The 12,063-nt window shown below is 52.9% G+C and overlaps 1 protein-coding gene and 1 long non-coding RNA gene across 6 annotated transcripts in view; one reads left to right on the top strand and one right to left on the bottom strand.

Annotated features, from left to right (window-relative positions):
* Window positions 1-9,666, bottom strand: part of LOC130542451 (uncharacterized) — a 26,162-nt gene extending 16,496 nt beyond the window's left edge. For both annotated transcript variants that reach the window (XR_008957013.1, XR_008957012.1), the window contains exon 1: window positions 7,017-9,666. This is a non-coding gene — a long non-coding RNA (uncharacterized LOC130542451). The remainder of the gene's footprint in view (window positions 1-7,016) is intronic.
* The window catches only part of HNF1A (HNF1 homeobox A), a 19,866-nt gene continuing 14,479 nt past the window's right edge, over window positions 6,677-12,063 (top strand). For 2 of the 4 annotated variants that reach the window (XM_026515029.4, XM_044389904.3), the window contains exon 1: window positions 6,677-7,234. In XM_026515029.4, coding sequence (XP_026370814.1) covers window positions 6,909-7,234 — 326 coding nt within the window. In that variant the 5' untranslated portion in view covers window positions 6,677-6,908. The remainder of the gene's footprint in view (window positions 7,235-12,063) is intronic. The other 2 variants (XM_026515028.4, XM_057305957.1) reach the window with 1 other exon arrangement.

Raw genomic sequence — 12,063 nt, 5'->3', positions numbered from 1 at the left:
CTCCTTTTCTTTCTTTTTAAAATTTTTAAAAAGACTTATTGGGGCACCTGAGTGGCTGAGTCGGTTAAGTATCTGCCTTCAGCTCAGGGCATGGTCCCAGGGTCCTGGGATGGAGCCCCACATCGGGCTCTCTGCTCAGCGGGGAGTCTCCTTCTCCCTCTGATTCTTTCCCCCTCTGGTGTTGTCAAATAAATAAATAAAATTATTATTAAATATTTGAGAGAGAGCGTGCAGAAGTGAGAGAGCACAAGCAGGGCAAGTGGCAGACGGAGAGGGAGAAGCAGGCTTCCCACTGAGCAGGGAGTCTGATGTGGGCTTGATCCCAGGACCCCGGGATCATGACCTGAGCTGGAGGCAGACACTTAACTGACTCAGCCACTCAGGGGTCCCACTTTCTTTCTCCTTTCCTTTCCTTTTCCTTCCTCCCTCCTTCCCTCCCTTCCTTCCTTCACCATATAACTCACCCATTTAAAGTATCAGTTTAATGGTCTTAGGATATTGCAACAAAGTTGTGCAACTATCACTACAATCTAATCCCCACCCCCAGTTTTGTAGCACTGTAACTGATATAAAACATTGTATTCGTTGAAGGCGCACAACATGATTTGGTGTATGTATATGTTGCAAAATGATCACCACAATATTTTAGCTAACATCCATCACCTCACATAGTTATTTTTGAGGTTTCTTTTCTTTCTTTCCCCAACCCTGCTGTTGTTTTGTTTGTACGTACCTTCCCACCCCAGGTAACTGATGTTGACAGCTTAGAGCACGTCCTTCCACATCTTTCGCAAACACTCGTATACAGAGAACAATACGCAGTTCTTTGCCCCTTGATGCAAAGAGCTTGTATATTTGGGGCTTACTCGGGATCTACAAAATCAAACCCTCTGAGTGCGGAGCCACGAATCTGTATTTTTAACCCTCAGTCTGGGGCTTCCTGGTGCTGCGGTCCTGCTCCAGGGAGGTAGGGAATGCTGGCTCGTGAAGGCTCCGGTGGCCGTTGGCAATAGAAGGGGTCAGAAGGAGACCCAGGAGGACCTTCAGGACAGGTTAACAGGGGTAGGCGTCCAAGGAGAAAAGAACTTGTGCAAAAGCATAGATGTGGGAGAGAGTTCCAGGTGTGCCCTGGAGACGGCAGATAGTGTGGCTGGGGAGAGGTTGGAGCTTGAGGTGTCCATGGCCTTGAATGCCAGAATCAGGGCATATGAGTCAAATGGGATGAGGGCAAGGACTCTTATGGGAAAAACTTTTGCAAAAGAAGAGAACTCAGCCTGGCCAAGAGGAGTGGGGCACTCACATTAATAGCCGCGTAATGACAATCACTCCGTATTGGGGTGTGGTTACAGTAAGCCAGGCACAGCGTTTCGTGTATGTTACCTCATTAATCCTCCTAACAACTCACGGGGCAGATAGTATTTTCAGGCCCGGTCCAGTGAAGAGGAAACCGAGGCACAGAGATGTTAAGCTAGTTGCCCAAGGTCACACAGCTGGTAAGTGGCAGAGCCAGGCTCAAATTCAGGCAGTCATGGCCAGAGTCTGTGCTCTTGACCATTGTTTTTTGTTCCTTGGCACCTTAATCTCTTAATCTGCAAAACCAGCTCGAAAGTGACAAGGCCGATAGGCAGAATTACCCAGAACCACCACCGCCACCAAAGTGATAGTAACAACTATTTAGTGAGAGCAAGCTGCCTCAAAAAAAAAAAAAAAAAAAAAAAAAAAAAAAAAGGTAGCATGGAATAGTGGTCAGGGCTTGGATTCTGCCATCAGAGGGATTTGGGTTCAAATCCTAGCGTTGCTATGCATCAGCTGGACAGGTTATATATCCTCTTAGAGCCTCAGTTTTCTCAGCTGTAAAATGGGATAAAAGTACCTACCTCGGGGCGCCTGGGTAGCTTCTTCGGTTATGCCTCTGCCTTCGGCTTGGTCATGATCCCAGGGTCCTGGGATTGAGCCCCGAGTCGGGCTCCCTGCTCAGCGGTGAGTCTGCTTCTCCCTCTCCCCCTGCCACTCCCCCTGCTTGTGCTCTCTGTCTCTCAAATGAATAAATAAAATCTTAAAAAAGGATAAAATACCTGCCTCATGGGACTGTTGAGTTAAATGAGAAAACGAGTTAACAGTGCGTATACCAGCCACTGTTTGGTAAGGCTGAAAGGGTAGTGGGGCTGGGAGGAAGAGTGGCCCGAGTTGGAATACAGGTGGGCCCTGAGTTGGGATCAGGGTTGGTAGGTGAATTCCAAGAGAACTCTGAGACTGGCTGGAAGGGCACCCCTCTTGTGCTACCTCCTACAGCCAAGGGGGAAGGCTTTTGCCTTACCTGAACTCGGCCTTTGCAAATCGCTGCTCGCCCAGGAGGAGAGAATGGCGATGAAGCTCACAGCTTCCACTTACTGAGTATCTACCGTGTCCCTGTTGCTCCATTATTAGGTCTGTAGCTCTCAGACCGTGGGCAGGTGCCTCAGGGTACTGCCGACTATTTAGAGGATTTTTGAGAGGTCCACAGCGACACCTGCTGGACACCGTGCAAACTGCTAGCTCAAGGTCCTTTGCAGTTTCAATGTTGGAGCTTTGTTCCTTTGGAGGATGTGGTAACTTGGTAAAGCTGCGTTTACGGCAGTTCCGATAAAAAGCAAGTATCACACAAAAATTACTGTGGATCAGGAAATGAGGGTGGAAATGCCCAATCTAATTCCAAGGGTTGAGTTGCGTAGAGCCCAACAAGCTCTCATTCCATTAGTATGTACTTAGGATTATTCAAGAAGGAACTAAAATATTTTTTCTTTCAATTTATGTGAATTTTTCAAGTGGCTTCTAAGTTGTTAGGACATAAATATTTAAGAGTTGTTTTGACCTAAATACTTACTAACCCTGTTAGTTTTTACTGTGGGGTGTTGTTTGTTGAGCGGGTGGGAGTAGGAGGTAACCTGAAAAAATTTCGGAGACACTGGGTGCCTTGAACCCATAAAGTTTGGGATCTCTGCAGCATGCTCTTTACAAAAAGTTATCTTGAGCAACCCTACCTCTGTTTTACAGATGAGTCAAGAAAGGCTAACTCACGTGCCTGAGGCCCCCCAGGGGTGGGGCTGGTATGTGGGGACAGCGACATTCAAACTAGGTCTGTGTCGTTCTCCAGAAGGCAAACAGCTTCTCAATTTAGATTTGTCTCAACTGTGGTGAAGGGCAGCCCTTGTTTGCGGAGAAGCAGGGTCACGTTCCTGACGCGTCCCTTCTTATTCACCCCAGGAAGCCCTACTCAGGGGACCCAGGACAGCAGCCTCTGTTGTAGTGGGAGCAGAAGCCTCCGGGAGGCTCTGCCACTCCCATCTCCCCCGCCAAGCAAATCCACCTTCAGTCTGGAGTCACAGGCCAGCCACCAGGCTGCAGGAGGATGGGAGGACAGGAGGACTCAGCCGTTAGAATTCAAACACCCAGGCGGGCGAAGAATCGAGGCCCCGCCCTTGTCCCTCCCTTCGGTCCCTTTTCTAGGTGAAAAGTCACCACGGGGCAGCTGTGGCGAGCAGGCAGCCTCCTGGCAGGTAGGAGAAAAAGGAGACCGTGAAGGGACAGCACACAGCATCCTCCCTGTCCTTCAGCTTGGATTTGAGAATCCTGCCCCCAGCAGTGAGCTGTCTGCTCCCCAGAGCAACCTGCATGGGAGGAAAAGCACTGGGGAAGAGGTGGGGTTCCCCCCTTCCCAAGGGCAACTGTCAGCAGCACCCTGAGCAAGTCATCGAAACCCTCAGAGCCTGTTCCCTCCCCTCTGCAGATGGGAATAGCAGTACCTACTAGGTGGCGTTGTTCTGAGAATTTAATACACGACTAAAGCTTATACTTAGTGCACGGCAAGTACACAGGGTCTGTTTGCAGTGACATTTAGCTATTCATTGTCAACAAGTAATTACTGAGTACCTACCTGTACATACGAGGCAATATTCTAACCACTGGGAATACAGCAATGAATGAGACGCATGAAAAAGCCCTGCCCTCAAGGGGCTTACATTGTAGCAGAGGGAGACAGACCGTAAATAACAAACCTAGAGCATAAGTCAATTACAGAGCAGCCGCTGTCCATAGAAATAGAAAAATACAAGGAGCTACATATGTAATTTACAATTTTCCAGTAGTGCTGATACAAAAAAAAAAACAAACCGGAGGGGGGCGTATTAACTTTTCTAATTTTTAATTTAGAAATTTTTTTTTAAAGATTTTATTTATTTATTTAACACGGATAGAGACAGCCAGCGAGAGAGGGAACACAAGCAGGGGGAGTGGGAGAGGAAGAAGCAGGCTCATAGCGGAGGAGCCTGATGCGGGGCTCGATCCCATAACGCTGGGATCACGCCCTGAGCCGAAGGCAGACGCTTAACCGCTGTGCCACCCAGGCGCCCCTAATTTAGAAAATTTTAAATTCTGTTTTAAAAACATGTTAACTCTCTTGCAATACATCCAAAATATTATCATTTCAACCAGAGGCATTAGCCACATTTCAAGCATTGACTAGCCACATGTCGCGGACTGTGTTAGGAGGTGAAGGGAAGGGGCCCCTGGGTGGCTCAGTCGGTTGAGCAACTGACTCTGGGTTTTAGCTGAGGTCATGATCTTGGGGTCCTGGGATCCGGCCCCATGTAGGGCTCCGCGCTCAGCAGGGAGTTGGCTTGAGATTCTCTCCCTCTGCCCCCACCCCTAAAATAAATAATCTTTAAAAAAAAAAAAAAAGGTCAGTGGAACAATAAAGACATAATACAGGGAAAGGGGGACAGGAGCCCCTGATAAGGGGGGAGGACAAGACAGGGAAAGTGAATTTGTGCTGACAGAGAGCTTAGTACACCAGTGAACCAGCTTCCCTTGCTCTGTGCTGGCCTGGCCCCGCGGGGACGGTTTTCTGGCCAAGGGTGCGTTTTCATCTCTTCTGCTGTGGAGCTTGACCTGAGTTCTGCAGAGCCCTGAGATGCAGGCCTTCTGGAAATGCCCGCCTGGGGGGAAGCCCCTCACCACCACCCTGCTCACTCCAGGACAGGGCACTGCGTATTCCTTCTCCTGGGAGCTGAGGGCCACCCCAGGGGACACACTTCAGGAATTTTGTCAAGGATCTGACTGTAACAGGGAAAGAGGGAAAGAGGGAGGGAGGGAGGGAGGGAGGGAGGGAGGGAGGGAGGGAGGTGTGTGTGTGTGTGTGTGTGTGTGTGTGTGTGTGTGTGTGTGTCTGGCGGTGGGGGGTGTGTGAGGGAGGAGTTCTTGCCCAGGGCTGGGATTAGGGGGAGGCAAGTGAGGGTTGCAGCCTGTCTTTATTTAAAATTGTGGTATTTTAGGGGCGCCTGGCTGACTCAGTCAGTGGAGCATGGGACTCCTGATCTCAGGGAGTCAGGAGTTCAAGCCCTGTGTCAGGCGTAGAGCTTACTTAAAAAAATAAATAAAATAAAATTGTAGTTTTTTCTTCCTCACAGATATTTTTGCCTGGACTTAAAAAACATATTACATTGACTATTATATCATAAAATTCACCCTTTCTGAAGTGCTCAACTCAGCAGTTTTTAGTATTTTCAGAGTTGTGTGACATCACCTAGCTATTTTAGAACGCTTTCATCATCCTGGAAGAAATCCCTAGACCCATTAAGTAGTCCCCCCCTCCCCCGCAACGCTCCAGCCTCCCCCCCCCCGCCCCCCATCTACTTTCTGTCTGTATGGATTCGCCTCTTCTGGACATTTCCTAGAAACGGAATTACGTGTGGCCTTCTGTGACTGGTTTCCTTCACTTCGCACAGTACCTTCAAGGGTCACTGCATTTCCTTCCTTTTTAGGCCCAATAACATACCACTGCACGGGTATACTACTTTTTACTTGTCCCTTTGTCCACTGATGGATATTTACGTTTTCTCCCCTTTTTGGTTATTGTGAATAATGCTATTTACATTCACATGCAAGCTTTTGTGTGGACATGTTTTCAATTCCTTTAGGGTTTGCATTAATTCGGGTTTTTAATATATTGTATAAAAATATAGTTTTTCTCGATTACTGAGTTTTTTGATGCCCCCTTTAAAATTTATACGTGAGTTAAGTGCCTGCTTGGCCTCACCTTGTTCCCACCTTACAAGTTTGGTCCCTTGCTACCTGTGTGGCTTTGGGCAAGTTGTTTCACCTCTCGGAGCCTTTGGTTTTCTGGTCTGTAAAATGGGGATAATCCCTGTACCTACCCACAGCTCTTAGGTGGGTACAATGAGGCAATGCCACAGTTTACAGACCAGCACACAGCAGACTTAAGTCAAGGCTTCTTTCCTACGGGGAGGCCTGGTGTTGGGTCACACACCCAACATGGATGTGACCTAGCCCCGGCCTTAAGGACAGCTGGCCCACCTGCCTAGAACCCCTTCCTGCTTCAGTTCCCAAGGGAAACCTGCTCTTTTCGGTCTCCTGTCTCAGCCTGAGCCCCCTACAAAGTCCTCAGGGGCGAGATCCAAAGCTGTTCACCAAAAGCCCTCCGTGGCCCCCCAGCCTCTTCCATTCTGGCTGCCCTCAACCCCCCTGCCTCCCCCACCCTCCCCTCTGCCCATTCCCATTGAAGGCCTCGGCTCCCCAGTCCCTGTGCGCTGCCATGAGGCCTGCACTTTGCAGGGCTAAGTCCAAAGTTCAGTCCCTTCGCTAAGCACACGGATAAATATGAACCTTGGAGAATTTCCCCAGCTCCAATGTAAACAGAGCGGGCAGGGGCCCTGATTCACTGGCCGCTGGGGCCAGGGTTGGGGGTTGGGGGTGCCCACAGGGCTCGGTTCGTGGGGTTTGGGGGGGCAATAGGTGCAAGGAGCCTGGTTTGTGGCTGCCTGCTGGTCGCCCAGCAAGTAGACAGCCCGCTCGGTGGGGGGAGGTAGCCGGTTTGGTGGCCCCAGGCCTCGTGGCCCAGTGGTAGCAGAGCCATGGTTTCTAAACTGAGCCAGCTGCAGACGGAGCTCCTGGCGGCCCTGCTCGAGTCGGGCCTGAGCAAAGAGGCACTGATCCAGGCACTGGGTGAGCCGGGGCCCTACCTGCTGGCTGGAGATGGCCCCCTGGACAAGGGGGAGTCCTGCGGCGGCGGTCGAGGGGAGCTGGCCGAGCTGCCCAATGGGCTGGGGGAGGCGAGGGGCTCCGAGGACGAGACGGACGACGATGGGGAAGACTTCACACCGCCCATCCTCAAAGAGCTGGAGAACCTCAGCCCCGAGGAGGCGGCCCACCAGAAAGCCGTGGTGGAGACCTTGCTGCAGTAAGGACCCCTCCCCTGTCCCCAGCATCCAAGGAGCCCAGGGAGGCCCACCCTCAGCCCCTGACTAGCCCTAGTCCAGAGTTCCCTGAGCTGTAACTTTTAGCCTGGCTGTCGGGAAGGGGGACTGGGCCCACGAGAGCTCCGGGGCGTCCTTGCTGGAGGCTCCCAGGCTCTCACCTGGCCCTCTGCAAAGTCCTGACTCCCCATGAGCCAAGGCTTTCAGCCCAGGGCTTGGGAAGTAAGGGTATGACCCAGGGGAGATCTGAGTTGGGGAAAAAGCAGGCATGTCCATAATTCATGTGCCTGGAGAAACGGGGGCGTGGGATGGGGTGGTGGGAATTGTTAGCCACCGCCGCCCTTTGTACTCCCCAAACCCTAACCTCCCTGCTAAGCATTCAGATTGAGGCTCTGGGTCCAGGAAGCACTGTTAGTGAAAGGGGGGCTGGGGTTTTAGGGGCTCCCTCAGCCACCCAGGGACTCAAGCATTAAGCCAGGAAAGCCCGGGTTTTACCTGAGGGAGATGGAGCCTTGGGGCAGGACCTGTTCCCCTTTCCTGCACAGCCTTAGGCCCCCCCGCCCCCACCTCACCCGCAGGCACCTTGAGAGGTCTCCCCGCTGTGCACCCCCATCCACTGGCTGGCTCCCCAACTCCGGGAGAACTGGGTGGGTCTGAGTCCGATGCCTCCCCTCTCCTCAGCAGAGCTGACCTGGTTACTAATTACCCATGAGCTTTATTATTTCTTTTGTTTTATAAATTTATAAATGGTAAAAGGCTCTGATAAGGCCTGTGATCATTAACTTGTAAAGATGGTGGCCTGGGGAGGCCTGGGCCAACCAACCTCCTACCCAGCAGGGGCGGGGGAAAGGGGTCTTGGGGCTGCAGGGACCGCCCTCCCCAAAGGCTCCTAAGCTCCAATCCTAACAGCCAGGCCCTGTGCTGAGGCTTCAGGGGCATACGGTCCAATAATATTGAGATGAACACTGGAAGGAAGCTAGGAATAACTCTGCTTCACAGATGAGGAAACTGAGGCCCCGGGAGGGGAAGTAGCTTGACTAAGGCCACCCGGCTGGGACTCCACAGCCACTCTGTTTGGTGCTCTCAATTGCCATGACCGGGCAGTGGGAGGAAGAGACCCAAAGAGGCTCTCTATGGGACCATCTCTTTTCTGTCCAAGGTCCTGATCCCAGCTTGGGGTGGGGGGAGCCCTCAGGGTCTGCCCAGCCTTGTGAGGGCCGGGGCAGGGGGCAGGGGAGCAGCCAGGGCCCCCTGACTTGGCAGGAAGGAGAGGGCAAAGGGCCCTGCTGTGCTGCAGGGGAGGGGCAAAGAGTCAGGCCTTGCCAGACCCAGGGCGAGGGTGACCGGGACAGGGTGGGGCTGGGCTAGACCTGCTCCTCGCCCCAGATGGGACTGGGGGCTTTCCGGTGGGAGTGGGGGCTGGGGGTACCAAGGGCCTTTCTTACCTGGCTGGGTGGGGCCTCTGGATCAGCAGCCCCTTTGGTGGAATGGTAGGTGGGGGGGAGGCTTCATCCACAGCACTTGAGGGGGGAGCAGAGGTCAAAGTGCTCCCTGGGGACCAGCAGAGAGACCTGGAAGCTGAGGGAGAGCGAGGAGCCGTGGAGGAAGAGAGAGAGGGCGTGGGGGGAGATGGAGAGCCCTGCAGAAGCACAGGAGAGCAGGAGAGCCCCGACGGCAGAGGGGCTCCCTCCCAGCTGGGAGAAGGGGCTGCGGAGAGAGTGAGACACCCCAAGCTGCAGAGAAGGCTGGAGTGCTTCCCGCCTGCCCCGATTGGGTTTTCTTTAATGCTAACAGCATGCTATTTACTTTCCATTTAAATTTGAGATGTTGCTATAAATTATCAACCAGCTCCTTGTTCCTGCAGAGTTTATAACTAACTACCTGGGTTACTTATTGTTCAGGTAACAAAAGGGATGTGAAAACGCCCGGAGGGGAAAAAGTGGGGCCTCTACCCTCAGGGCACAGGAGGGAGTGGGGTGGGCACCCCTGATGAAGGCCTGGACAGCCGGGGTGGGGGAGGTTAAGGCTGGAAAGGCTGGTGCACGAGGAAGGGTTTCCCTGTGGACGCCATTTCTTTGAAGACAGTGTGTGGGAAGAGGCAGGGTGGATCCTGGCGGCCTCCCCGCTGGGGTGCCTCTGCCTGAGGCCACGGCAGGACCCTGAGCTCTTCCCTCAGACCTCCACCCTTAGCTCACTGTGTGACCTTGGGCAAGGCTCCTCTCCTGACTCAGTTTCCCTAGCTGGCCAATGAATGAAATTCAAATCCCCTGCCCTGGTTCCCTGACCTCTTCTTGAGGGACCTCTGTCCCTCCCTCACTTTCCTCCAGTTACGCTGAATTTGCGGATTCCCACCTCAGGGCCTTTGCGTGTACTGCTCCTTCTTCCTGGACATTTCTTTCTAGTTCTTCCCGTGACCTATTCCCTCTTTTTTTTTTTTTTTTTTTTTTTAAGATTTTATTTATTTGACAGAGAGAGAGAGAGAACAAGCAGGGGAAGCAGCAGGCAGAGGGAGAGGGAGAAGCAGGCTCCTCACTGAATAGGGAGCCCGATAAGGGGCTCAATCCCAGGATCCTGGGATCATGACCCAAGCCGAAGGCAGATGCTTAACCGACTGAACCACCCAGGTGCCCCATCTTTCTCCTCCTTTTGCTCAACTGTCACCTCCTCAGGGAGGCCCTCCCTCACTGCCCCCATCTGAATGTAGTTCCCACCAGAGTCACTCTCTCTTCCACTACCTTCTGTTACTTTCTCTTCTCCCTTAACTTTACTTACGATTATCTGTTTCTGTTTTCTATCTCCTGCCATGAAAACATAAGCTTTTCCAAGGCAGGGCCAGCGTGGCCTTGTCTACCACTCGTACCCCTGATATCCAGCCCAGGGGCTCAAACACAGCATGAATGAATGAGTGGCTAGGATTCCCTGAAGCCCTGGGGACATCTGCTGTTAGGGCCAAGGGAGGAACCTGTACCCGGGGCTCCTCCCTGGGTGTCCTCCTGGGTCCTCCCTGTCCCCAGCAGCTCAAACCTCAACCTGAGGGTCTCTGATCCTCTCCGTCGGGCCGCACCAGGGCATTGAGACCCAGGAAGACAGTGGGCAAGGTGAGACGATCTAACATACCTGACTGAGGCCAACCCGCCCGGGTTCAAATCCCAACTCAGCCCCACCCTAACTCGGGCAGGTGATTCCATGTCTCTGAGCCCTCGTTCTGTTTGCAAGGCAGAGATGATGATAACACTTCCCAAAAGGGTCAAATAGCATGTAAATGCAATGAACGGTTGCTATGAGTAATAGTCCCATTTTACAGATTTACAAAGTAGTAAGGCCGGGACTTGGACCCAGGTCCTCCTAATCCCACACTCTGCACGGTGTCCTTGGGCCTGTGTGCCGTCCTTAATATGTTTATTTCCCTTTTTATCCCTCCCGAGTCATTCTTGCTGTTAACCTCACATCCACTTACTTCCATGCAGGAAGTGAAAAGCTCACAAGACCGCTTAGAAATGCGTTAAACTTGTTTTCTCCTCCTGGCAACCTATGACATTTTTTTTAGCTCTGTATCACAGTTGGGGAAACTGAGGCACACAGAGGTTAAGTGATTTCCCGAGGCCACCTGGATAGTGAGTGGCAGAGCTGGGATTCAACCTGAGATGGGAAGCTTCTCCACTTACCCACCCCCCTCCCCGCCGGGCCATGCGCTGAGAACTTCACTCCCCCTCCAGACGTGTGGCCCTTCTGGCTGGTCTCTGAGCTCCATAGCCTTGGACCTCTGAAACCGCAGAGGCCAGCGAGCCAATGGCCCAAAGTCTTGAATCTCTGACCGACCCCTCCCAGAACCCGTAGGAGGTGGGAGGAGGCGATGTGGGCAGCTCTTCACCTCTCCCGGGCCCTTTGACCTCTGCTGCTGGGCTGGGGGTCCTGTGGCCACATCATCCATGACGATGATGATGACGGTGACCAAGTGTTGTACTTGCTGAACACGTACCATGTCCCAGGCCCTGCGCTATGCGGTTCACCCCCATCTGGAACTCAGTCCTGCCAAGGGCCCTGCGAGGCCGGCGTGGGCTTACTGCTGAGGCACAGAAGGGCATGGGGCGTGCAGGAGGTGGAAGGCGCCATGCTGGGATGTGAACCCAGGTTGGCTTGCCTCTTAAACCCATTAGCGGGAAAGCAGGAGATACCTGGAGACGTGGCCTGTTAGTTCTGGGTTGGGGAAACTGTTCTGGAAAGAGTCAGGTCCCTGGAGACTGAGGGTGAGTGAGTGAGTGTGGTGGGGCGTGGGCGGGAGAAAGAGACAGAGTGAACAACAGACACACACACACACAGGCAGAAGGAGAGACAGAGAGTAGAGAGAGAGAGGAAGAGAACCAGGCAGAGAGAAACTAAGACAGAAAGAGAGACAGATATGGAGTCAAACACGCAGACAGTGATGGGGCAGTAAATCTTCGGTGAGAGCCGGGGAGGCTGGGCTGAGAGAAAGACTGAGCTCATTCTCTCTGGGGAAGGGAGGAGGTGATGCCTGCAGCTGGGGGGAGGAGGGAGGCCATCGGCAGCTCGGCTCCAGAATCAGATAAACATGTTTGCCTCCAAGCACAACGCTGGACTTTGTACTGCCCTTCCCTCCAGGCTCTGACTGGCACCGGGGGAGCCGGGGAGGGGTGGAGGAGGAGGGTCCTAGGAGCCCCTCAGTGCAGGGAGGAAGAAGAGCTCGGGGAGAGCTCTGGGGGATCTGGGCAAAGCAAAATATTCTGGAGTCCAGCTAGGTCACTTTGGACAAGTGCTTTACCTTTCTGAGGCTCAGTTTTCCCATCTGTGAAAT

The sequence above is a fragment of the Ursus arctos genome, unplaced genomic scaffold, assembly GCF_023065955.2.
Source record: "Ursus arctos isolate Adak ecotype North America unplaced genomic scaffold, UrsArc2.0 scaffold_34, whole genome shotgun sequence".
Classification (NCBI taxonomy): Eukaryota; Metazoa; Chordata; class Mammalia; order Carnivora; family Ursidae; genus Ursus; species Ursus arctos.
This window is presented reverse-complemented; position numbering and strand designations above follow the sequence as displayed.